The sequence below is a fragment of the Microtus oregoni genome, unplaced genomic scaffold (genome assembly GCF_018167655.1).
Source record: "Microtus oregoni isolate MIOR12 unplaced genomic scaffold, Mior012 000006F_ref0000085, whole genome shotgun sequence".
Lineage (NCBI taxonomy): Eukaryota > Metazoa > Chordata > Mammalia > Rodentia > Cricetidae > Microtus > Microtus oregoni.
Genome location: NW_024543065.1, coordinates 3,803,578 through 3,831,358, shown reverse-complemented (window position 1 = coordinate 3,831,358; position 27,781 = coordinate 3,803,578). Strand labels below are relative to the sequence as shown.

At 40.1% G+C, this 27,781-nt stretch overlaps 1 protein-coding gene across 1 annotated transcript in view; it reads right to left on the bottom strand.

The window, feature by feature from the left end:
• The window catches only part of Hbs1l (HBS1 like translational GTPase), a 71,027-nt gene that overhangs the window by 24,720 nt on the left and 18,526 nt on the right, over positions 1-27,781 (bottom strand). Inside the window, exons 5-7 of the mRNA XM_041653459.1 lie at positions 4,942-5,050; positions 804-1,069; positions 225-390 (exon numbers count right to left, since the gene is read on the bottom strand). Coding sequence (XP_041509393.1) covers positions 225-390; positions 804-1,069; positions 4,942-5,050 — 541 coding nt within the window. The remainder of the gene's footprint in view (positions 1-224; positions 391-803; positions 1,070-4,941; positions 5,051-27,781) is intronic.

Below are 27,781 nucleotides of genomic sequence, written 5' to 3'. Positions count from 1 at the left end.
TCTGCAGGAAATCTGGTGGGTGGTTCTGGTCTTTGTTGTTTGGTTTTAGATAAATATTAACCTATTTTCACAGAATAAAGGCATGAACAATGTACAAAACAAAAGAACTTTTTTAAGTTTTCTCTAACACATTTTATATGTTTTACATATTCAACACACATTGCATATTTATTTTAAAGGACTGTTATCAATTTAAACTGAAAATTTTGAAATATAATGACTACCTTTCCCTTTCTTCTCCAGTCTCATCCAAGACCCATGCATATGCAAAGGAAGCCTTGCCAGCCTTTTTAGATTCTTGCTCATATTTATGCATAGTTCTTTTGTTTACATTACCCAGCAGATAAAGCAAATGGCCCATCAGAGTACTTTTCCCAGCATCAACATGACCTAAGGAAGATTGATTCAGGATTAATACCAGGTTCATTTTCGGATTGTTCACACTGAGGCATTGCATGATTGTAATTCAATAGCTTAGGGAAGTATTTGGAGTAATAAATACCAATGTTTATCAAGGTTAAAACACCTCAACAGGGTGTGTGTGTGTGTGGGGTGTTGTGCACATTGTTTTAAAAGGGGCAATTTTTCCCATTTTTTAAAAAAATACTTCCCATTTTCAAAATATTCACCAAATGAAAATGTCATAAGCCAAGTCTGATGCCCTCCTTGGTCACAGGGCATCATTTCACCCAGAGTGGCTAGGATGCATTATGATGCAATGCCTCTTTGCCTGAAGTCTATGCTGCCCCCAGGGGCTGTGAGCCTGGAGCAGGTCCTCCAGACACGGCAGAACAAGGGCATACCAATGACCACTAAGTTGAGGAGCTGCTTCCCGCCCTGCCGCTTCTCCAGCTCTGCCTTCACATCTATCTGCTGCCTCAGCTTGCCAGACTTTTTGACTGGTGTGGGAGTTGAACTCAGCTCTTCTGAGGCTTGAATGGAGGGAGGTAGGAGCGCAGATTTATGAGCGCTGGTCTCAAGAACATTAGGAGAAGCACCGCTGCCATTGTCACCAGGAGGTCCTTTGTGAGGAGTATGCAGACTATCTCCATTTTCCTCAGAGGTTAAACTACAAAAAGAAGATCAGAAGGAAATGTCAGGAAACCTTTTCAACTGCTGTTCTACTGTGTCAGAGCACAGAGATGCCTCTTTTTGTAATTCCTTACATTTTAGATTTCAGCTAAGTGATTCAAGTCTGTTAAGGTGGAAATGGAGAGAGGCCAGAGCCAATCCACACAAATGCAGACCTCGAATCCTAGGAGAGACGTCTACCAACATTAAGATGTAGTCAAGTAGGGTGGTATGCACTGTCAGTCAGCAACACTTCTGCATCCTATGAGGTAAGAGTTGCTGTTTTAAACTTTCAAGTGCCTCTGAGATCTGAAAATGACCATTCTGGGCCTCGGCCTACATTGACTATTATGACTGAAAGAATAAATTGGGGACAATTTTTTTCAGACACTTTCTCATGTAATTTTATGATCTTAACTAATTAATGGGATTTCTTATTTCTAAACAAATTTTCCAAAAGTGAAACCATTATTTTGTAAATCTACAGGTTTAATTTTTCTTCTTGAATTGGGCACTTAGACACTAATTTATACTATTGATTTTGAGTACAGAGTATCTGTCTTACATTTAATGTTTCAATCAGTTCTATTTACCTGTATTCTATAGGTACTGCTACAATTCTCAATGTAGATAAAACAGAGTGCCTTTCAAACAATGAATACATGTGTACAAACAAATGGAGAAATGAATTGCCAGTGTATATTTTATATTCTCTCATTCAAGTACTGACCTTGTTTAGCTTCAATCAGGACTGGGTGTATCTGCGATGGTATGATCAGGATAGGGTGTATCTACAATGGTATGATCAGGACTAGGTGTATCTACAATGGTATGGTCAGGACTGGGTGTATCTGCGATGATGCGGTCAGGACTGGGTGTATCTGCGATGGTATGATCAGGATAGGGTGTATCTACAATGGTATGATCAGGACTAGGTGTATCTACAATGGTATGGTCAGGACTGGGTGTATTTGCGATGATACGGTCAGGACTGGGTGTATCTGTGATGGTATGATCAGGACTGGGTGTATCTGCGATGATATGGTCAGGACTGGGTGTATCTGTGATGGTATGATCAGGACTGGGTGTATCTGCAATGTTATGGTCAGGACTGGGTGTATCTGCGATGGTATGATAGGATTAGGTGTATCTGCGATGGTTTGGGCAGGGCTGTGTATATCTGTGATGCTGTGGTCAGGATTGGGTATATCTGCGATAGTATATGTGTGATGGTGTATTAACTATTGTGCGATCACCTAGCTCAATGTTTGGACTTTATAAAAGGAATACTTTATTGACACTGACCTTCACCAGTTCCTTGGGTATAAACACTTCTATTTCTTCATCACGTTATCCAGTACTTTAGTTACTGGTTTAGGAGGTCTGTGTGTGTATTTCCAATACAATATATTACTTTAAGCATATTGGCTGATTGCTATAACTTCTGAAACTTTCCACATTTAGACTGTAAAGTACTTAACATAAGGGTTGTGTATTTTATTTATTTTGTTCAAAGTCTCTCTAAGTGGACATAGTGGCAAATGCCTTTAACTCCAGCATTCAAGAGTTAGAGGCAGGTAGATCTTTGTGAGTCTGTGGCCTGCCTGGTCTACACAGTGAGACCCTCTCTCAAACAAAACAAAACAAGTTCCCATAACAAAGTTAAATATAATACAATACGTTACAGATAAAGAGTATCTGCATTAATTCAACCCTAATTAAGAGAGAAAGGACATTAGTAACTTTATAACTGAGTCACAACCAGATGACAACCAGAGTGCCATCTCACCTATCCCTGAACTAATACACACTGGAGGAATCGTGTCTCCTAGGCCTGAGCTCTTTTCCACACTGAACCTGAAACTGAGTGAATAAAACCTTGTTTTCAAATTCAAACACTTTGGTGGGAGACCATTAAAATTCTTCCCCACCTAGCAAGGGGACATATGTTACTACTACCACAGATTTTTATAAAAAGACAAAATAAGGCACCCGGGACTGCATTTTAAATGCTGAAAATAAAAGTCATTCTTGCTAAAATCCAATGGCTCCCTTCATGCTTTGGTGAGTGAAGCATACACAGCTTACAAAGAGTACTTCTTGTTTGCTTTGTTCTGTAAGACAGAGACTCGTGCAGCCTAGGCTACTCCATAACTGTGTGTAGCTGAGGATGACCCTGAACTCCTGATCCGTCAGTCTCCACCTCCCACACGTCAGAACAGCGAGTGTTGTTACCACACAGTGCAAAAGTGTTATTTAGAGAATAAAAATTCTCAACAATCTTAAAGATGCTAAATATTAATCTTTTACAATTTATTTGAAACATGTCTCTAGTAAAAACTCCTAGAAGAATTCTAGAGACTGATTTTAAAATAGCAAGTACTACCAATGTTGACTCAGTAATTTTTTTTTGATATTCTAAATTCTAGGCCTTAACTGCATGTGTTTTTGATACAATGACATCTTATTCAGCATAAAAATTAAGAGGGGCTAGAGAGACAGCTTACTGTACAATCATGAGGGTCTGAGTTCAGATGGCCAGCACCCACATAAAAGCTGACATGGTGTCACATATTCTCAGTGCCAGTAGAGGAAACATGTGGACCCAGGCTACCCTAGCAGGTTGTCTAGCCCAAATGGTAAGACAATGGTTAAGAGTACATAAAGCTTTCAGAGGACCCAAGTTCAGTTCCCAGCAGCAACTAAGGGTGGCTCAATCCAGCCTCCTCATGTACCTGCATTCATGGGCACACACCCCACAAAGAGACACTTACACATAATCTAAAAAGTAAATCTTTGAAAATAAAAAAAATAGTAAGGTGTGAAGAGCAAGCAAGGATAACACCCAATAATCACTAGCCTCTGCATGTGTGCATGGGTAAATGCATACACACATACACACTCTACATCCATACACACAAATATGCAAATACACACACAAATACATACTATATCTACACACAAATGTGCAAACACATACACACTACATTCACACAAATATGCAAACACACATACACTATATACACACAAATTCACTACATTCACATACACAAGTGTGCAAACACATATATACACTCAATATATTCACAAACATGTACTCATGCATACTACATCCAAACACAAATATAAAAACACATTCACTACATCCACATACACAAGTGTGTAAACATATATATTCACACATATACTCACTACATCCACAAATGTGCAAACAAAACATGCACGCACACATACACACTACATCCAAACATACAAATATACAAACACACAAGAGTTAAAAGAGCCTTAAGGCAGTATTTTTGTTTTCAATTTTCTCCTTTAATTTTATTTTGTATGTATAGATATTTTGCCTGCATTTATGCGCTGCAAGTGTGTTCAATGACTGCAAAAACCAGCAGAGGGTGCCATTATTCCCTGGAACTGGTGTTACATAATGGTTGTGAGTTGCCATGTAGGCACTGGGAATTGAAGGACTTGAACATGAGCACTATGGAAAAATAGTGTTATTCACCACTGAGCCATATCTCCAGCCCATGGCAAGTTATTAAAAATTCAGAGTATGATTCACTGACTCTCAAGTGCTGCTTGTCTGCACCACCCAGAGGTGCTCAGAATGTCCTAGTTCATAGTACTAGAGACTACAAAGCAGTTTGGTTTTGTTTAATGTTAGAGTAACTATCACTGATGTGAGGAAACTCATAGTGAGTCATACAATGATAAAGCTAGAATCAAAACTAAGTTCTCACTCCGTCTCTGTCCTTTGCTATACACAAAGCATGAGACACTTTAATGATATTGGTTTAGTATAGGAAATTGAAAAAGATGTTCACATCAATTCACAGGAGACAGGGCTGAGGGACCGAGTCTTACCCAGGCACTTCAAATCCCATAGTTTGCTTCTTCCCAGATACAGTCATTTTAGCAACTTTTGGCACAATTTCAGACTCACTCTGAGATGACCGAGATCCAACTGATTTTCCTAATTAAGGAGTGAAATATAAAAGGACAATTAATTTCCAGAAATGAATGGCATATTATCAACTAGAGATTGTGATTAATTTACAGAGAATTCATGTCTTTGTAAACATGTCTTCAAACAGTGAGATGAAGATGCAGAAAGACTATCGCCTATTTTGGGAAATCCCCGACTGTCTGGACACTCATGTTTAACCTCACCAAAATCTCTTTCTAATTTTGAGCTGACTGTTGAGTTTCAGTATTAAGAGCTAAGGTGGTTTCTGCACGGGGCCTTATTCTGACATTCTACCTAGATCCTCTACCTACCTCTCTGACCACACCCTTTCACAATACTAAAATTGTCTGGACAGTTAGCAGATGGCTAACTATTTTTGATCCCCTGAGATTTATCAACTGATGAACAAGTTGAAAGTCTGATGAACTTTGCTAGAACACTTCATGTGCTTTACTTGCATGCAGTACTAGAATCTGTGAGCTCTAAGATAGCCATAAATACAGGAGACAGGACAATGTAGAAAAACCATGAAGGAGAAGCTATGAGCCAGATCAAAGGAAGACTTCATGCATTTGACTCTTTATACATAATCCCTACATTTAAAATGTATTTTTTTAATTTTCAAGGAGTACCAAGAGTATTGGATTCACAAAAAAAAAAAACTGTATGTCACACTAGCAAATACACAGACAGTACCAAGTTAATTAGGAAAGATAAATGAATGTGCAGAGTTTACTACAAATGCTTCCTATTTGTCCACTCCAGGCCAGTCTTGCCAGAAATGAAAAGGTGAACAAGAAGAAAATGTTTGTGCTTGTAGTCCAGAGGGGGAACATAAAATAATTTTTAAAATTTATTGGAGTCCATACATGGTGCCATAAGATCTCTAGGAAAGTAGGAAGCAGAGGTAGATGATCAAGTAAATAAATAATTCATACATACATTCATACATAGAAAAATTGTAAAGCCTAATGCCATTAAAGCGAAGCACACTCCAGAAGACAGGCTATATACTGACCCTGCTGCAGCAGGCATTCTAAGAGAACAAATGGACCATGTGAAGCTGAAGAGGGCCAGACACAAGACCCTCATGCTTGTTCTACAGAAGTGGACACTACCACAATATGTGACCAAATAGCAGGAAGGAGAAAATGAGGAGACCAAGGGACAATATGTGAACACATTCCTTCTGATGACAAGAAATCCATGACATGAAGATGCATTCAGAAACCAGACCATGTGAGTACCGACAAGTGGGCATGCTACCAAACCCATGCAAGGCTTGTACTGGAGTACACATTTATGACTCAGGAGTACAAAACTGGAATGAACTGGAAAGTTGAAAACAAAGACACGTGATTGCCAGAGAAGGAACAAACCTGGAAGTACTTCAGCATTTAATGCCAGAGGATGTACTTGCCAGAAATGGGGAGCCAGCCAAAGGTTGACACCAAGGAAGGCAACAGAGGAGCCTGTGGCACAGAGCTGGCGTCCACAGGAGCTGGGGCTGCTGACCAATCAGATGACAAGAGGCTGAAAACTCAGTGGGACACGCTAACTTTAGACAAAGGTCACTGGCAGTTTATAGGAGCCCTTTAGTGGGGAAAGAAGTAAAAGCCAGGGTGAGTTAATAAGCAGGAGAGTGGGAAAGCAGAAGCGCGTGCTCTTTCTTTCCACCTGTGGCTGCAAAGTCGCCAGCACGGGCAGTTTCCAAGTTTTAGTAACTCATTTGACATGAACTAACATGAGGCTATTTGTTTATCTGCAGCCCTGATGTCAGACAGCTCCATTTCAGAGTGGGGTAGCACGGAGCTCGTCTGTTACAATCAAAAGGCAGGGCTAGCAGCCCCATGTGTGCACATGTAAAGGTTTCAGGCTGGCAGCCCCATGTGTGCACATGTAAAGGTTGCTGTCAATTCAAGCGTCTAAGGTTCAGAAGCCAATCTGGCCATAGGGACTTGAGACGAACATCATGCGCGTGCCGAGTGACTAAGAATGCTTGGTTGGAAACGGAAGAGTGGTAGAATGATGTAAACTCAAAAGGAAAATGAGAGAGCTCACATTAACATGTCTAAGAAGGCAGAAGGATCAGGAACCAAAGGACAGCAGGCACTGGGCTGGAGGTGAAAAGGAACAGAAGGCAGATTTTGATGTCTTGGAACTAAAAGATGAAACTTTCTCATAACTAACTCCTTCCGGAGACTGAACAACAACAACAAAAATAATGAATAATTGAAAGGATTTTTAATAACAAAAGAATAGACTTAAAAAGAAAGTAGGTGCAGCTGGGCATGGTGGCATGCAATTTTAATCCCAGCGGATGCAGGAAGAGCTCTGTGAATTTGAGGCCAGCCTATGCAACACGGTGAGTTCCAGAACAAAAAAATAAATAAATAAAACAAATCAGGAGCTAAGAACTGCAGACAAAGAGAGAACACAAAGCATTTGCCTTTCTGGGTCTGCCTTACCTCACTCAGTCTAATTTTTTCTAGGTCCACCCATTGCATCCATGCAACTGTCATGATATATACATATTTTACAGCTGAATAATATTTCACTGCAAACACTCAGACATGTCCATTCATCTGTTGCAAGACATTTAGGTTGTTTCCATTTCCTGGCTATTATGACCAGAGTGGCTATGTGCACAGTTGAGCAAGGATCTGTGGAGTAGGAGATGAAGGCATGGCATAGCTGGGTAAAGTGGTAGATTTATTTAGTTTCTTGAAGATTCTCTATCCTGAGGTCTAGAGTGACTACTCCAACTTACAGTCCCAACAATAATGAAGCAGTGTTTTCTTCCTCCACACCTCACCAGCATTTGTTGTCCATCTGCAGCTACCCAGTCCTATATCCAGCTTTGTTCATCTTAGCTATTCTGACTAGGATGAGATGAAATCTCAAAGCTGTCTCAAATTCCATTTTTGGATAGTTACTAGCCATTTTTATTTCCTCTAGCAAGTATACTCAGTTTAGATTTCTAACCCATTTTTAAAGTGGATGATTTGTTTCCTTTCAGCCTTGTGTTTTTTATTCTTTGTATATTTTGGATATTAATTCTCTCTGATTCAGGCAAAGATTCTCTCCAATTCCTTGACTTTCTTATTCATTTGACTATTTCCTTAGCCTTGGAGCTCCATATCCTCAAATGCCAGCATATAACACATGGTAACCATAGAAACTAATACATTATAAAGAAACCATAGAGGTGAGGGCAGGGGCATCAGGATACAGGAGATACGAAATAGAAAACAGAGTAACAGAAGGGTGGTCAGTACAGGAGGGACAAGGGACAAGTGAACACCAACGTTGTTGCATACAGCCTCAAGGAACCATATTTTATGCTTACCTGAAATTAAACAAACACACTACATAAGTATATGTGGACACACACACACACACACACACACACACACACACACACCTTAAAGAAGGCTAAGCCACTCGGGCTATGCTCCCATCAAGAACCACAGACTAACCAAAAACAGTATTAGGCACAAGAAACCTTTCAAATGGTTGGTCAGGGTATTCCAAATGAATCCTAACGCAGTATAAATTACAAATGCAGCCCTTGGATGCTTCTCAAGGATTAAAGGTAGGCCCCTCTTGCTGAAGATACCACACACTTTGGAACACAGACTCAGTTGATTGAAGATCTGACCAGAAAATTCCATGCAAGCTGCCAAAGGGCAGAGGGGAACAACAAAAATCATCACGGCAAGAAATGCATAAAGGTGTAAAAAGGGGCATACACATGCTGGTTGCGATCAATATCTAATAGACATAAAGCCTATTCAACGGGAGAGAAATCATGTCTGGTACTGGAAACTTAGTCAGCTACCCAGGGCTCAAACTAGCTTAAGTCCTTCCTTACTACATTCTAATCCTTATCCTTAGGCCTACAAATAAGTGCAGCTACCGCCCCTACCATAAAAGCCTCTTTACAGCAAATGGAGACCAGCAAGGAAACCACAACTGGACACAATGCAGAGACCACCAGACCATGGGGAGCCCGGCCCCAACAGATACTTTTACATCATAGCTCCTGCATTTATGCTTCAGGGAACTTTGTGGAAGAGGGTGGAAAGACTGTAAGAGGCCAAATACCAGTAAGTCTAAGTCTACTCTTAGAAAAGGCTGCATGAACAATAGCAGAACAACCACAATATCAATGGATATGTTAATGTGAATGGGGAAATCTGGGGGGGGGGGGCGCTACCCCTAAACACAGACCAACAGGCACTGATGACTGCCAAGAGAATAATGAGTCTCTTCCAGGAATGAGCCCCCCTTTTGGTTCTTCAGTGTAAAGTAGTCAGTAAAAACCATATATACACAAACAACAAAAGCAGACTCAGTAGATTGTGTTAAAATATATATATTTATGCATGCAGCTATACAATAATAAAGAGGAAGGTGCTATCAACTTGGGGGTGCATGGGATTGGTTCAAGGATGAGTAGCTGTGAGAGACAAAGTGATGCGCTTGTTTCATTCTAAAAACATTTCAAATAAAGGTTTAAACAACAAAAACTAGGCATAGTATTTAGACCCCTTTTAGACTTTGTGGTAAAGAATGAGACATTAACAGAAAAGGTACTGACTGCTGCATGCCAGGTGAAGGTTCTACCAACAGATGCCAGGAGGAAGGAAAACCTAAGTTAAGATACTGAAAACTAAAAACTGAATTGTTTAGAGACCAGGAAATCTAATCTGGGCATATAAAATGAGAAATGGAGGATACTGAAGAGAAGGGTCTGTAGGTCGTAATGGCCAAAACAGGGTGAGCTGTTATTCTGAGGGGAAATGAGACTGGACTGCTGCTGCAAAGTGAATATGCCACCACAAACGAGTGAGGTGTGAGTGCTGGGCTTGGGGGTGCGGGAGCAGCGCAGGACGAGGTCTTAACTCAGGGCCCAGGTGTCAAGTGATGACTGCAGAACAGGCCACAGACAAGACCCTCCGACAGAGGGACAGAAGGCACAGGAAACAAGATGATGGAAGGGCAGGAAAATGAGTCAAGTTAATTCTTAGACCCTGGGGCCAAATGGCTACACATAAAGTGAAACACAAAAGTGCATAAACAGCAAGAAACACTAGTGGCAAAAAAAGAGGGGCTGGCTTCAGGTGAGAAAAGCAATTAAGTGTTCAGCAGAAGAGAAGTGTCAGAGGAGGTGAGAGATACTTCATGCATTATGATAGTGATGGTGACAGCAGTGATGCTGCTGGTGATGATAGTGATGATGGTGCTGTGATAGTGATGCTGCTGGTGATAATAGTGATGATGGTGGTGTGATGGTGATGCTGGTGATGATAGTGGTAATAATGGTGCTGTGATGGAGATGCTGGTGATGGTAGTGGTAATAATGGTGCTGTGATGGAGATGCTGGTGATGGTAGTGGTAATGATGGTGCTGTGATGGTGATGCTGGTGATGATAGTGATGATGGTGCTGTGATGGAGATGCTGGTAATGATGGTGCTGTGATGGAGATGCTGGTGATGACAGTGGTAATGATGGTGCTGTGATGGAGATGCTGGTGATGACAGTGGTAATGATGGTGCTGTGATGGAGATGCTGGTGATGACAGTGGTAATGATGGTGCTGTGATGGAGATGCTGGTGATGACAGTGGTAATGATGGTGCTGTGATGGTGATGCTGGTAATGACAGTGGTAATGATGGTGCTGTGATGGAGATGCTGGTGATGACAGTGGTAATGATGGTGCTGTGATGGTGATGCTGGTGATAACAGTGGTAATGATGGTGCTGTGATGGTGATGCTGGTAATGACAGTGGTAATGATGGTGCTGTGATGGTGATGCTGGTGATGACAGTGGTAATGATGGTGCTGTGATGGAGATGCTGGTGATGACAGTGGTAATGATGGTGCTGTGATGGAGATGCTGGTGATGACAGTGGTAATGATGGTGCTGTGATGGAGATGCTGGTGATGGTAGTGGTAATGATGGTGCTGTGATGGTGATGCTGGTGGTAATGATGGTGCTGTGATGGTGATGCTGGTGATGATAGTGGTAATGATGGTGCTGTGATGGTGATGCTGGTGGTAATGATGGTGCTGTGATGGAGATGCTGGTGATGATAGTGGTAATGACAGTGATAGGGACGCTGATGGTTGTGATGGTTGTGATACAGTAGTAATGGTGTTAGGTGCTAAAAGAGGGAGAAGACACCTGAGTAAAACAAAAAGAAACAAGGTGAACTTTGACTTCTGTTGTAAGAACAATAAAAAGTACATGGATGAAAGCGCCAATAAAAAGCCTATGAGAAGAATTCTACACTCCCTTTAAGGCTAATTTTAGTATCTTCTATGGTTTCATGAAAAAACTTTTTTGATTCACTCACACAGTGAGTATATTGAAATACTGTAACTTTTACTTTTAAAGGCCTTGTAAGCACAGAGAAAAGTCAGTGTGATCTTAACATAATTTTTAAGGATGCAGTAAATATTACTTTGGTCTGTTTTACCTGTAAGACTCAAGACTCAACATTTAAACATTTTTTATTAAAAATAAACACAAAGATGCCAGTACTATAGATAGCAATACCAAACTTATCAAATCACTTTATTCGTCTTTCCTTCCTTCTTTCCTCCCTCCCTTTCTCCTTCCCTCCCTCCCTTCCTTCCTTCTTCCCTTCTTCAAGACATTCCTTTAGAAAACCAGAAAAACCACAGGCCATTTTTAACTTTAAAAAATATGCAAATACACATAAGATTTTGTGTGCTACTTCAAAGGGTTCACAAAGTCATCCTCATCTTTAGTAACAGGATGAATGGGAAGCAAATTCTACTGAGGTCACATTAACAACTAAGAGAGCGGGTCATGGATCAACAGGATAATGTTCAAATCACACACACACACACACACACACACACACACACACACACACACAATATCCTCCCCAACCAAATGAAAATCCACTCACCCTGAGACAATCGCAAAGAATTAAGGAGTACATTTTCAGGAAACACAAAACGCAACAGCAGGCAGTGGGTTCTGGACAGCAGACGGGTCTTGAACCCACAGCCAGCCCTTCTCTTAAGCAGCTGGTGCTTTGCTACCGTCACTCAACTTTCCTCTGAAACTTTCCTCCGGAGTCACAGCCGCACCACTCCTCCAGAATGGACAAGCTGGTCCTCTGAAATCTGATATGGTTATGACAAGTTTCCACAGAAACAGGTCAAAAAATGGTATTCAGCTCTGTGAATGTATGTATGACTTCCAAACACTACTTGAACTCAAACAGATTATGAGCTGAAAGGAAAATGTGTCCCTCCAAAGGATTATCAAGACCCTTGCCCAAACCATGCAAGATCCACCACAGACCACAACAGGGCCATCTAAAGGTACACATTCTGAAGGTTCATATTTAATGATAGCACTCAGTCCCTAGTAGAATAGGAAAAAATTGCTTATGTAGTCCATTGTTACGGGAGGTCCTCCCACTCCTCCAGCCTATGCCGCTGAGATACCAGCCCATTGGGGCGTGGTCTCTCTCCCTTTAAAAAAGCGGCCACTTCCCTCTCCTCTCTCTCTTGACTTCCTGCTCCGCAGGCGACTAGACTCCCTTCCTGGTTGCACAGAGGGCTGATGGTGATCTGTAAGTTTTTTCCCCTTTAAATAAATACCACCCTATTAATCATAATTCCAAACTGGTGTGGCGTTGTTTGTGACTTACGCCTTCAGTCCATTCTTCATTAAAACATGTTATTCAGTTTATCAAATTGCTTTCCTGCTTTATAAATAAGGAACATACAAGTTAAATTATTTCACTATAATGACAGGGTCTACATCCTAAATCAAATCACCTGCCTGCCTACCCTGTTCACCTTCTTCATGCTACAGTTACTTCTGCAACAAAGCATTCTTAAAAAATGGCACCTTCTGTCTCTTTAAAGCATTACAGTATTTGGTTTGGACATTTCTAGCCCATTTATCTTCCTTGATTTCTAAGTAACTGCAAGGATCAAGAAACACTGGAATAACAGGGCACACACCTTGTCTTCGACCCAATTTTTTTATTTGCTTAAGTATTATGCAATTAAGTTTCTAGAATACATAAGAAAAATAGTATAAACCTGGTGGTATAAATCCAGTCAAACTATGTTGGAAGAAAAGCATGATTCTGTTGAAGTTCATCAAACTATGTTGGAAGAAAAGCATGATTCTGTTGAAGTTCATTTGGAAAGTGAATGTGAGAAAATGAGCAGTAACAATTCAAAACTGGGAACAGTGATATGAAACCTGAACTTGCAGCTATCATGACTTTCTATAAAACAGCTGGAGTGATTAAAATCAGGGACTGTCACAAGAATAGCTCAATAAATTAGAGAATCTGAACTACACCATCAGCAGGAATACATTTGTATGTTTGTTATCTACAGTAACCAGTAAGACGTAAACACAGAAAAACATGGGACTAGAAACACACAAAGCAGCAAATCACTTCCTGCCAGCTTTCAATGTTCTGAGAAGCGGCTGAGGGATGAAGGATAGTGGGAATTTTAAATATGACTTCTTCTCCTACAGACAAGTATTACAGAGGAAAATCCATTCTGGACTCATCAAATCCTCCAAAAGGATTCGTCAGTGTTACTGACATTTTGAATGCTGTCATTTGCTGGTGTGAAGGGACTGTCCTCAGCACTGTAAGACATTTGGCAACACGGTCCAAATCTTTTCAGACTGTGGGGCAGAATTCCTTCAGTGGACAGTAATTAGCAAAGTGCACGTCCATTATCTAAATCCACTCCCCACAAACCAGCAATCCTTAATAATCTTTTCCTAGCTTCCAACCATGAAACTTCTCATTTATTGAGAATTCCTTACTTCAGAATTTTTCTATACAGTCCTTTCCTTTTCTTCTCACGGATATGACTCAGATTTGTCCCTTACTTTATTAACTACTCAGATCATTAGGGCCAGGTGCCTATGGTGTCTGACAGGGTGCTACCTTTATCCCTTGTTCAATAAACCGTTTCTTTCCTGTCACCAGGATCTTTTTACCCTCATTTACACACTCAAATATATTCAGTGTCTCTGTCCGTGGCCGTGGTCCTTGGCAACATAGCCCCAATTCCTGAATGAAGACTAGTTCTCTGACATCAACAATTTATTTCCTCATATACACAGCAATGACTATACCATATCTGTGCTCTGTGCAAGTGTCTTAACTTTGACAAAAAACTGTAGTTTCATTACTGAAATGATTCATGTGCTGCTAAACATTGGCTTCTTTTATTAAAATTAAAGATTCCTAAATTTGTTTTTTTGTTGTTGTTGTTGTTGTTGTTGTTTTTTTGGGGGGGGGGGCTTCGAGACAGGGTTTCTCTGTGGTTTTGGAGCCTGTCCTGGAACTAGCTCTTGTAGACCAGGCTGGTCTCGAACTCACAGAGATCGCCTGCCTCTGCCTCCCGAGTGCTGGGATTAAAGGCGTGCGCCACCACCGCCCGGCTAAGATTCCTAAATTTGAAATCAAGTAAACCAACACTTCTTAACAGCGCATGAATCATGGAGGCCAACTTTTGCACTGTATGAGGAAACATCTTTGGATTCACTCTATAGAGATTTGCTGAGCTTCTAAAGTAAAGACCACAAAACTGTCTCCCCTAGGTAACAGGCAATAAAACACAGTACGTAAGTTTACGCACACTTCTGCTATCCTGTGAGAGTAATAGTAAGTCTATCCCATGTCAAAGACTCCAAGTTACCAGCCACTTAGAGGTTAGTAACATCAATAAATAGGAGCTCTACTAACCACATACCCCAAGTTTGAAGCCAGCCATGTTACTACATGGTCTCAGGAAAGCAGTAATACCTATGTGATGGGGATTTCTAAGGAACTCAATGAATCCATTTACAAGCAGTGCTTTAAAAAAAAAAAAAAGTCCACTCCCAACAGAAAGCACACAGCCTGACAGCCACAGGAACAAGTCACTCATAACAGAAAGATAAAAAACACCAAGTGTGTGACACTGTGAACACGAATCAAAGAGTAAGACATGATTCTAATGCAAAAGGAACTGCCAGGATGTGCTTCAGAGTTAACACTGAGCTGCACTGATCCAGCATGAAGAGATTAGGGGCGGTGGGTTTTGAGATTCTACCCAACTTGGAGGAAAACAAGAATAAAAGGGGATGAGGGAGCCTGACTGCAGTTCATAGAGGATTCCCACCTAAACAGATGATGAAGACACCAAAGAGTTTATCTTATAAGACACTGTTTATACACTGAGTCTTTCAGAGCTCTGCAGGTTAAATTATGATAGTGTCCTGACGTGGGGAACAAAAACAGGAGCAACAGTCTGTCTGCAGACAGTTCACTCTAAGGGATGTGCCTGACATCAAGATAAACAAGAGGGAAAGAAACAGGGCAATTAAAAGAATTCTGAGGGACAGAAACAAGTTCCATATGGGCAAGTACTAGCACATACATGAAAACAGAGGAACAGTGACCGCTAAGACTCTAGTCAATGCACCACTAAACTGTGGGGTGAACTGGATGTCACTGGGGGAAACAATAGGAACCTGTGACTGCTAAGATCCTAAGGAAATACAGTAATAGAATATGGTGATGAGTTAAGAGGTAGAGGCAGAGAACCAAACAGGAACCTCGGTGACTGCTAAGACTAACCAAAATGCCGTGAATGAACAGATGCATGGGGGCTGAAACTCCTTTAAGAATGGAAATCCACAAAAAACACTCAATTATATGGCTACAGAGCAGAATTAGTGCACAAGCCGTTAAAACACTTGAAGTCACTCAAGACTCATACAGTGAACACAACATGAAGGGCAAGACAGCGGCCGAGTGAAAGCGTGAATGCTCGGTAGGGAGGGCAGCAGAGAGAGTTCACTCACTTTCCTTACAGACCAACGACTTCTTCAACGGAGCCAAGTTTCCCACGCATGAACTGTGGATCAAATCTGTTCAAGCCAATTTGGTCTAATCCCTCATTTTAGACAAGATTAAATGACTATCCAAGATCACACAGATGGTTAATGTAACATTTCCTCATTTCCCCCCAAGGCATCTTCCCTTGTTCCACTGTCTTCTGATTCTATCTCCTCAGAATGAGGGACTTATGTTCCCAAGCTAAATCAGGGTCATTTTAAAGTAGTCACAAAATAATCTTGAGTCAAGAACCTAGAGGAAATGAAAATGTGTTGTTCACCTCTTGATCCTGTGAATTTATTGAGGCACATCATAAATTACTGACATACTCTGAAAAGGTAATGCTAAAATCAATCTTTCTGCAAGGCATGGTGGTACATGCCTTTAAAACCAGCTCTTGGGAAGCAAAGGTAGTGAGCTCTAGGCCAGCCTGGTTATAAATCAAGTTCAAGGACATCCAGGGCTACAAAGAGAGAATTTGTCTTAAAATTATTATTTAACTATACTATTAGGTTTAATGTTTAAATTTCAAAGTCTCTTAAGAATATACTGAATGAGGTTAGTCTAGCAGTTAGATCCCTCTCTACCCAAACAGATAAAGTTTTAGTATAAAATGATTTTAATTTCTACTGGGAAACTAGATGCATAAGCCGTTGTTCCTCTAGGAAATACCTGGACGGTCTTCTGTTCATTCTGAATTTTTGGAGGTAGAAAAGAGGTATCCAGGTCCAGTGAGATGCTGTCAACTTTAGGTCACAGGTAAAACAAAATCCTAAAAGTGACTATCTGAATAATTTTTAAGCAATGTGAAAGGCCTTTGCTGTGCATCTTCGTGCACATACACACGCGTGCGCACACGCACTGGCACCCTGCTCCCTCCACTCTGAAAACTGTTCTCACTGACGAGTAGAAACCAGTGCCGATTAATCTGCAGGTTGATTTAATAACCTTTGCCAAACAGAGGTACCTACCCTCCCACTGAGTGGTTTCAGCTTTACCACAGGTATATGCAGACCTACTGAAATCAGGAGACTTTGGGGGGGGGGGGGGATCAAGGCAGGGTTTTACTGTGCTATGTAGCCCTGACTGTCCTGAAACTCACAACAATCTGCCTGCCTCTGCCTCCCGAGTACTAAAACTAAAGGCGTGCACCACCACCATCCAACTAGATGACCTTTTAAGTCGATGCCTTTAGAGTTTTCTTTTAAAAATAACTACCTAGCCTGTTCAATGGGAATTTTCCTCCATGCAGACATTAATCTTCACATGACTGCAAAATGCTTGAACATAAAAAAAAAGGCTTGGACATACACTATCACTATGAAGTGCTAAACAATAAAAACTGCTATTCAAGGGGGAAAAAAACTTCTTAAACACAATAAAAACAACCAAGGAGCTTTTGCCCACCTCTATATAAAACCCACAATAAAATGCAAGAAATACAAGGCAGTTTTTATATATAAACCTGTAGTATTAGAGTAATTTTAACCTAGACTGGTTAAAATTGCTACCAGCACCACCAGGAAAGAGATAGAAAGACAGACAGACAGAAGATAGACAGGGGGGAGGGAGGGAGGATTGATTAAGATGTATAGAGTGCACAGAAAGATGCAAGAACACTAATTTGTGCTTTAATTTAATAATGTAGGTCAGTGAAATGATCTGGTCAGCAAAGGCACCTGCTGCTAAACATGAGGACCTGAGTTCCATCCCTGGGATACACCACGGGAGAAGAGAACTGGTCCCTGAAAATTGTCCCCTCCCATGTAGTACCCAGTCCCCACACCAATAAATACTGAAAGGGGTTTAAAATGCATTTACACTTCTTAACGTTTTCAAAAAATAGTAACTAAGTTCTAAAAGCTAATTCCTTATTTTAAAACACATGTGGAAAAGAGAAAACAGGATGCAAAACTGTATGGTTAGCATGACCTTAGACCTGAAAGAACACACCGTACAGACTGTGACCGTTTTCCGAAAACGCTAAGTGACAACTCTTCCCCGACCCAACCTGTCAGCTTCTTAAGTGAGACCAGGCCTCACTGACGCAGCCCAGGCTGGTGGGAGACTCCTGGGGCTGGGGGTGTGCCAGAGCACCCACTTTTGTCTACATTAAAAATATTTTGCTTTCACATCACAGAAAGGTGACTTGAGAATTTCAAAAGAAGGAATGCTTTTTTCTATTTTTATGCTTCAGAAACATTCGAATTAAATTCATAATTAAACTTCTTTCAGGTGAAACAAATTCTGAACTTTTATGGTTTTTCATATCAAAACACCGTAAGTTCAAAAACATTTAAGATTAAAAGTAACAACAGGGTTTTCCAGGTACATTTTTGTCACCAATCACTTTCCTGAAAGCTCATTTCAATATACCAGTCCATATTAATTCACACATTAAGATTTTCAAAATTTCAAGAAATTGGTATTGATTTTCAAAAGAAAAACTATTTCAAATAAATCATTTCACTGAATCTAAGCAAACATTGAAATTCTAGTTACCAGAGGTACATTAAGAAAGTACATCAACAAAGCTAGAGACTAGACCACTTCCTTTAACAGTGCAGTTGCACTTTGGTCTGAACTATTCATTTCAAGAGAGCTATAGAGCACAAATCCCCGTCAAATCGTCACTCAGGACCCATCTCCAACAACGAGAAGGGAATAAACAAAAAAGAATTGCTGGGACCAGGTTTCAATTTTATGGACGTACCATTGAATCCATTAACTGACGAAAACAGAAACTTCAACATCCAGGGAAATGGCTCAGTGGTTTAAGTGCTTCCTTCAAAAGCCTGAGGACCAAATTCAGATACCTAGAAATCTATCTAGATGCCCAGTGGGTATGACCAAGCACCTGTAATTATGGCGTCAGAAAGCCGGCACAGGGGGTCTTAGACAAGCTGGGTAACAAGATCAACAATGAGTAGTTCCGGTTTGACTGCAACCGCAGCTCAATGAGTAAGGGGGACAAAATGATGGTGGACTCCTTACATCGCCCTTGGGCATCCGGACACAGCGCACATAGGTGCATGTTCACCCACTTGTATACATACACCCATGCAAAAACATGCATACATACAAGCATATTACACTCATATTCACACACATACAGCAAATAAATTTCAATCTGTGCTTCATAAGTCTTGATACAAACTCTAATACACAAAATAAAAATTATAATCATTACAGCAATAACAATTTCTACTGGTCATTTAGGAAATAACTGTGACAGTGTGCACTAACAATTATCATTCAACAAATACAGTTGGGTTTGGGGAGACAGAGTGAGCAGAGTGCTCACTGCACAAGCAGGGAGATCTGCCGTGAATCCCCAGGACTCACAGAAAAGCCAAGCCAGGACAGGGGTGAACCCCAGGAGCTCACCCGGCAGCCAGCCTAGCCTAACTGGCAAGCCCCTGGGTCTTACTGAGAGAGCATGTTTCAAAGCAGGTGGACAGCTCCTGAGGAGTGACACCAAAGACTGACTTTTGGCACATATGCACATACATACAAACACCCGAACAAAAATTACATTTTATTTATAGATATTATATTTATTTATGTTAGAAATAAATATAAATTTTATTTATATTTATAAATATTATTATTATTGTGACTAAAAATTTTGCTTGTTAGGCCAAAAGCACAAGAGCCTAATCCTTATCCCCCTCCCAAAACAGCCCTCTAGATAAGTACACTGCTGCCCTTCCGCATTCTAGCTTAGGCTTTTGTTTCATTTCTTCCAAACTCTGGCAGATTTCTTGCATATCCCAGTGAATTACCTGCTAGAAACCTCTCCCCAACAACTCACAGGGATCTGCTCAGGCACAGTAGGTATGAGCAACATCAAGAAGGCGTATTTGAAAACTACCTCAACAATATAGAAGCCAGGTTGATAAGCTCATTTGTGTGTCAAGAAATGCTGTGACGACTTAATAAATGACACCATTAAACATCACAACCACCCTAAGAACTGTTAGTAGCCTGCTTTTAAGATGAAAGTGAACTTGAGGCTGGAGAAACGATTCAGTGGTTAACAGCATTGACCTACGGATCGGGGTCCAATGTCCAGCACCCACATGGCGTTTCACAACCATCCGTAAGTCCAGTTCCAATGGACCCAACATGCTCCAGTTTCCACAGGTACCAGACCTACAAGTGGTATACAGATATGTAGACAAAATACCCATACATACAAAATAATATTGAGATTAAAAATAAAGGAGCCAGGCAGTGGTGGCACACCCCTTTAATCCCAGCACTCAGGAAGCAGAGGAAGAGGGATCTCTGTGAGTTCAAGGCCAGCCTGGTCTACAAAGCAAGTTCCAGGACAGGTTCCAAAGCTACAGAGAAACTCTGTCTCGAAAAACCAGATGGATGGATGGATGGACGGACGGACGGACGGACGGACAGGCAGACAGATAGATAAAGGGGCTATGACAGTGCTAAGTAAACCGCTAGAATGGACATGGACCTAGGTATCCCTGCTTCTCTACATTCCTGTGCAAACTGAGTGAGAATTAGCAACTTCCAGTCACAAATTCAGGAATACTGACCATCTGGATAAAGACAAAGTCTGAGGAGAAATAAAAATCTCAAGGTATACAAAGCTAGAAACCAGCAAAAAGGTTCACAGGAGTTCAAACCAACAAGCGCCCAAACTGTTTTAATGATGCTTTGCAATGTGTTAATTTCATTAACATTTTATTTAGATGCCACAATGCCATTTAGTTTTCCTGACATGAAACACCTATTCCCCCCCCACACACACACAGAGATAGAGAGACTTTCACAAACTCAACCTCACTTTTTTCCACAGTGCTCAGAGAGATCAAAGCACAGCCTACACATATTGAAAGCAATATACCTTCCAGCCTAGAGCTTCTCTACAGAGAAATAAAAGCCCTATTTGGTAACGGTATGTTCAAGGATATTCTACAAACAGACGTAAAACTGGAAATAGGCATATGACATAAAATGAATGAGCTTCTATGTAGAAGACTTAAATGAACTACAATACATCCAAATCATAGAATATTATGACTCCATTTTTTAAAAAAATTTTCATTTTAAAATGGAAATTCCATTTAAAAATGGAATAATCACTCTACTAAAAATAGGTTATAAAAAGTAGGATACTGAGTATATCTTAGTGTACTCTTTTTAGGAAAAAACGCCCCATATGTTTTTATGTGAATACTTTAAAGAATGCATATTAGAATGCTAAAGAACAGCCAAGTGGCAAAAGCCTGTAGGCAATTCAACTAAACAAACCCTCCAGCAGCCAGCTGAGTAATGCAAGCGTCTCAGTTCTAGACTGGACTGAGAACCAAGTTCAGTTTCCTGTCTCCAGCACTGTCCATCTGCAAGATGCTACGCTCGCAGATTCACACGGAAGCCTACTTCTCACAGAAACGGCAGAGCGGGGCATTGGCAATGCTAATCCCTCACAAAAAGCTCCAGGTACCACAAATACAGTTCTCGGCAGCACACAAGAGGCATCACAACAGTCCAAGAAGTGCCACATAACTGTCCTGGCCACTCATTCACAAGTAAGAGCCTCCATACAAACTCAAACCCATCAGTGTAGCATGAAATTCTTTACTAAAAAGCTTCAGAGATGCTGTTAGGATTCAAAATTAAATATAAGGAGTAAATGAGTGTAATACTTCTGAAGAATAACCTTAGTATGTCCTAAGCACTCACAGCAACCAACCCTTCCGTCCAGCAGTTGCACTACAGAATCATACCTTTCAGCAAATAACTGAGACTGTACAAATCTTACAGTAGTAAATAAATGAGCAATTTGAAGTCATGAGGCATCTGGTTAAATTAAACCAGACACTTAACAATGGAATACTACAAAACTCTTAAGGGGGTTGGAGACAGCGTTAAGAGCACAGATAGTCCTCTCAGAGGACATGAGTTCAAGTCCCAGCACTCACGTAGGAAGCACACAACGGCTTATAACTCCAATTACAGGGGATCTGATGTTCTCTTCTGGCCTCTGTAAGTGTTGCATTCAGGCATGTGTGCACGAGCAAACACACATAAAAATAAAACCTTAGAAAAATTCTAAGGAAGCTAGATAAAGTGCTACATGCCTGTAATTACAGCATTTGCAAGGCGGAGACGGGAGGGCAGAGAAGCAAGCCCAGGCTCCTCCAAGGCTCTCAAACCTTAAAAGAGCCTGTGCATAACCTTTTATAGATCCCTAATGCTAACACATTTCCTGATTTTTTTCCTATAAAAGGAATATAAAATAATCAAACGTTGGCTGAACTGAATCTGATTAGTCTTTTCCTTCCCTGTGTCCTTCACTAAAGAACTCAGTAATAAGTAGTATCAAACAAGCATTCAAAAGTTATTCTATTAAACACCTATTGCAAAAGAATTAAATAATTATATGTAAATATATGATCTAATTATAATATTGGCAATATTTAAAAAGCAAAATTAATTACAATTAAAAAATACTACATAATATTCAAACAATTTACAACTAAATAACCATTAAGCAAAAAGCTTTAAGAGTCTAAAGTATATTATTTTTAAATTAAGAAATTCATGCTTCAAGTTTTCCAGTGTAGGTGTATATAAAGAGAATCTTAAAACATCTGAGAACATTACAAACTACTTAAGCTCCTTCACCGTATTCAACCACTTCCTCTCAAAACTCCCACATAATATTAAGCCCAGAGCCATTCTTAAGTTATCTTTACAGATGTATAAATTATTGTTTAAATAAAAATACTCAGTAATGGATAAACTGGTGACTTTTCCAAGAAAATACATTTCCAATGGAAAATTAGAAGTCATTTACATATACCTATTTTAACAAACTACAAAACAAGAACTACAGTAAAACGAAATATTATTTAAATGCATATCTGAAAGGTTATATAGACTCTCATATTAATAACCCTTCATTACAACAGTCTTTCCATTAATCACAGGATGTGGTGGGAAAGGAGAAGACAGACTGCATCCCTAACACCACTCCTAGCTCCCCCATCACCCTGCAGTCCAAGGTAGAAAAGTCAAGGAAAACAAAGGGTCTTACCGCCATGTGCTTCCTTCTGGTTCTGTTTGCTTCTTCCAATTTCTTGACACCTCTAAGGAAAACCCTGACAGCTATGCTCTAAGACTATTTTAAATAACACAGCTGACGCAGTCACAGCAGGGAATACAGACACATTACATAAAGTCTGCTAATAAACAGAGCTACTACCAAAACACGGCATTTATTTACTTATTTTGAGGTAGAGACTCTCTACATAAGCCGGGTTATCTGACTATGTAGACCAGGCTGGCTGAAATCTCAGAGAGATCTGTCTTAAGCTGCCTCCAGAGTGTTGGAATTAAGGGTGTGCGCCACCACAATTGAGAGGAGGAAAATACATCAGAAAAGATTATCCCATGATTTAATGCCTTCTCCCAAATGCTCTTTTAACAGCTCACTCATATGAATGGTAACAGAACTGTATCGAGAACCCATTCTTAGGCTGTGTGTTTGCTACTAGTATGATTTAACACACATGATAACACAATTATCAAAATTAAGAAGGATGTTAGCATTTAGCACACTATCTTAGAAATTGCACTTATTACTATAAAACATAAAAGGTGAGCCAGGTGGTGGTGGCGACACACCTTTAATCCCAGTACCAGGGAGGCAGAGGCAGGCGGATCTCTGTGAGTTCAAGGCCAGCCTGGTCTACAAAAGCTAGTTCCAAGACAGGCTCCAAAACTACAGAGAAACCCTGTCTTGAAGAACCAAGAAGAAAAAAGGTAAAAGTTTTATGCTCTGCCTCCACAAAAGAAATGAAATATTTACAAAGCTGTACTAGGTATGAGCCAAGAACAGAATACAACAAGGTCAAGAACACAAGATGGCCCCAGTTCAGCCCTACATGCTCTCCATTCTTCAATGGCACTATTGAAAAGTAAAATTCCAGTGGCTGGACAGATGGCTCAGCAGTTAAGAGCGTGTCCTGCTCCTGCATGAACTCAAGTTCTATTCTGAGCACATGTTGAATAAATCATTGTAACTTTAGCTCCAGGGGGAATCTGACGCCATCTTCTTGTCTCCAGGTGCACCTGCATCCATATGCACATGCAACCCCACCACACATACATCATTTAAAATATGAGATAACTATATTTTTAAACTAAACTCCCTCTTTCTCAAATAAAAAATATTCAAACATGCCAAGACAGAGGTTATAGGAAGACACTCTAAGAAAAATAAAAAACAACTTAAAAGCACATGAAGAATATAGAACATGAATGAAAGAAGAAATTGTTTTTATAGTCTACCATATGTAATATAGTAAAAATACTGTGGCTAAGAAGAGTTTAAAAATGGAAGAAAAGGTTTTAAACAAGAGAAAGGAGGCTGGAGTAGCAGTTACTCTTCATCTCCACAGAACCTGCTTCCCAGCATCCGTGGGGGCAGACAACCACCTGCATCTCATTCCAGGGGTTCTGATGCCTTCTCCTGCTCTCTGCAGGCCCCAGACACCCACATATACAGTACAGCCAAGGACTCAAACATACAGAAGAAAATAAAATCAAAGAGATGGAGGAAGATCCGAAAGACAGCTCAGGGGAAGAGAGGAAGGGTAGAACAGTGCTACAGAAATAAAGGCCACAACAGACTCAGCTAGCTAGCTGTGCAAATGTGAAATATTCCCACAGATTTGTCCATTTAAAGAACAGGTCCCCTGCTGATGGCAGTAGTTTGGAAGGTTTTAGAACTTCTCAGAGATGGAGCCTCACTGAAAGTGGGTCATAAGAGAACAGAAACAGGGTTTATAACCTGTGCTGCTAACCTTGTGGATTTAACCCACAAACCATGAAACCAAATACTGGCTTAAGATGCTTAGTAGGTTCATCACAGCAACAAAAACATTGACTAATTCACTAAAAACACACAAGAATAGAACATCTGGGAGTTAGTCCAGGCAAACAAGGGGGCTCCATCTCCTGTTTGTCATGAAAAATATAAGCCGTAAAATCACGATCATGTACTACTAACTCAAAAAACATTTTGCGGTATTCTGAAAGGAAGATAAGAAAAGGGATTCAATGTAAAAAGACAAAGAGGGTCTAATAAGACGTCAACTCATTTAAAAACTGAGGGCTGGGTATGGTGATAGAGACCTGTAATTCCACCACTGAGAAGGTTGAAGCAGGGGGATCCGAGTTTGAGAGAGCCATCCTCAGCTACAAAGCAAGTTATAAACCAACAACTGTAAACTAATTTTATGAATGGATATCATCTTAAATAAAATGATAGCAAAAAGAAACTAGCACATTAGAGAATATTCAATGTGCTGCATTATCAGACTAGACTTGATATTAGAAGATCTATTAGAACACTAATAATGTAATACTTAATGTTATCTAAAGCCATCTGTATCCATGGAGACAGTGTTTTCTTGTCTCCAAGGGCATTTTGTAATCATTAAACAAACTTTCTCAAAAACTTAAAACGGGAAGAAAGCTATTTGAAAGATAACACAAAAAAAACTATTGCTAGGCGTGGTGGCGCACACCTTTAATCCCAGCACTTGGGAGGCAGAGGCAGGTGGATCTCTTTGAGTTTGAAGCCATCCTGGTCTATAGAGTGAGTTCCTGAACAGCCAGAGCAGTTAAATAGAGAAACCTTGTAAAAACAAGGAAAGGAGGGAAGGAGGAACAACAAAAAGAAGGGAAGGGGAACAACAAAAAGAAGGGAAGGGAAGGGAGGGAGGGAGGGAGGGGAGAGGAGAAGAGGGAAATGGAGGGGAGAAGAGAAAGAAAGTCAGTCTACAAAATACTGAAGAGAAATTCAAAGCTACAGGACCTAAAAATGTATTAGTAGAGCCCCAAGATAGAGAACAATTTAGTATATGTCACAACAGGTCTAATAAGAAACCTACCTTTCTATAAAGAGGAAAGATGCTGGTAGGGAAACCAAATTTACTGTGTTAGCCCTCAATGTCACTGAATCAAAGACACAAAAGTTAAAAATAAAAGAATCTGTTAAAGGTATTAAAATACTGACTCTATATTAATTAATATAACGAATCAGAACTTTCAAACAAAAGGTCTTAAGAAAAAAAGAAAAATTTGATTTAAAAACTGAAAAAATTTTATCTTCTAAAATATGCCCTAAGAGCAGAAAGTAAAGGTACACACCTTGTTATCCCAGCACCTGGGAGGCTGAGGCAGAAATGGTTATGAGCTAGAGCCAGCACGGGCTACACAGTGAATCTAGGCCAACATGGACAACAGAATAAAACTGTCTAAACAAAGCCAAAATTTAACACATGGCAAAATAGGAATCAGAAGTAACAATAATTATAAGGTCTAATCTATGCAGCATATATACATATATATATGTATATATATATAACTGTGTTTATAGATACATTTATACATACACACATATCCCTAAAACTTACTAAAGTTAAAGCAGAAAAAAAGTAGACGAAAATTAAGAAATAACAGCTTTAAAAAGAATACAAATAACTTAAAAATATGGAAAGGCAATAGAAAAAATACGTATCTGCAGGTGTGATAACAATTTCCTATGGGGTGGAAATAAGAGAATACAGTGAGGTACAGATGCATACGAAGACACCATGACTCAGGATATTATAAAACTCTATATGAACTCTAGTCCGAAGAGAACATAGTCAGGTACAAGAGGGGAGGGGAAGGAAGAAGAGGTTCAAGGAGGTGTGCCCGTGAGACTGCACAGTGTAACACTACACATATCAGAAGAAGGGCTTAAGAAAGAAAAGCAGAAAAAATAGGCAGAAAAAAAGAATACATGAACACTTCAGAAAATTTACTCTGGGTCTAGTGTATGAAATACTTTAAGAGAAAATGCACTGAATCAAGAGACTACTTAGATGTTGCTGTAGTTCTTCAAAAGCTAGAAGTCTTGAAAGAAATCACTAAAGATGGGGAATAGTGAATCAGATCCCCTTGATTCATGGACCCCAAATCTGGGTATTCAAATTTTCACTACCATATATCTGCAACCAGAAATCACTACTCAGGGCACTGCAGACATCACTTTCAGACCTGCATGGAACACTGAACAATTAGAGCCATCAACAGCTAAGTTCCTAGGTGAGGGCAAACACAGCAACACTATTCTCTTGTTTCAGCTCTAGTACTGTAAACATGTGCTTTGCAGGGTTCATTTACTCTCATGCTTTTCTATTTTTGCCTTCTTGGAAGAATACTGATATACCTAAAACCCCTAGGCATAAGAAAACTATGAGATACTTTATGAATACAAAGTGAATATTAGATGAAGTAGTACTTTATGAATCTCTGTGGGCTCGATGTCAATGTATTAATGAGATACAGTAATATATATTAAATAATGTATCTTTAATAGAGGCACGTGTAAAACAAAGTTATATGCTGAGCGGTTGATGGACATGCAACCAGTGGCTTATCAATTACAGGACACAGCGATCATATATGTCATATAGAAAGAATGTCAGTAAATCCTAATTCAGTATTTGCCATCACTCAGTGAAATGATTACCCCAAATAAGAAGAACTGACACTCTCTGCATGCATATATGCATACATAAATGCTTCCTCATACATTAGACATAAGTGTGGCAATCAGTTATAAGTAGCAGGTCAGGGAGAGAGGAATCAAAGATGACGCTAGGTTTCTGATCTGACAGACAGAGACTGATAAGCCAGGGAAAAAGCAAGGAAGCAGCAGTTCAGATGGGGAAAAGACAGACATCAGTTTCAGGATTGCATGTGCTACAACTTGCTATAAATACATGTCTACATCTA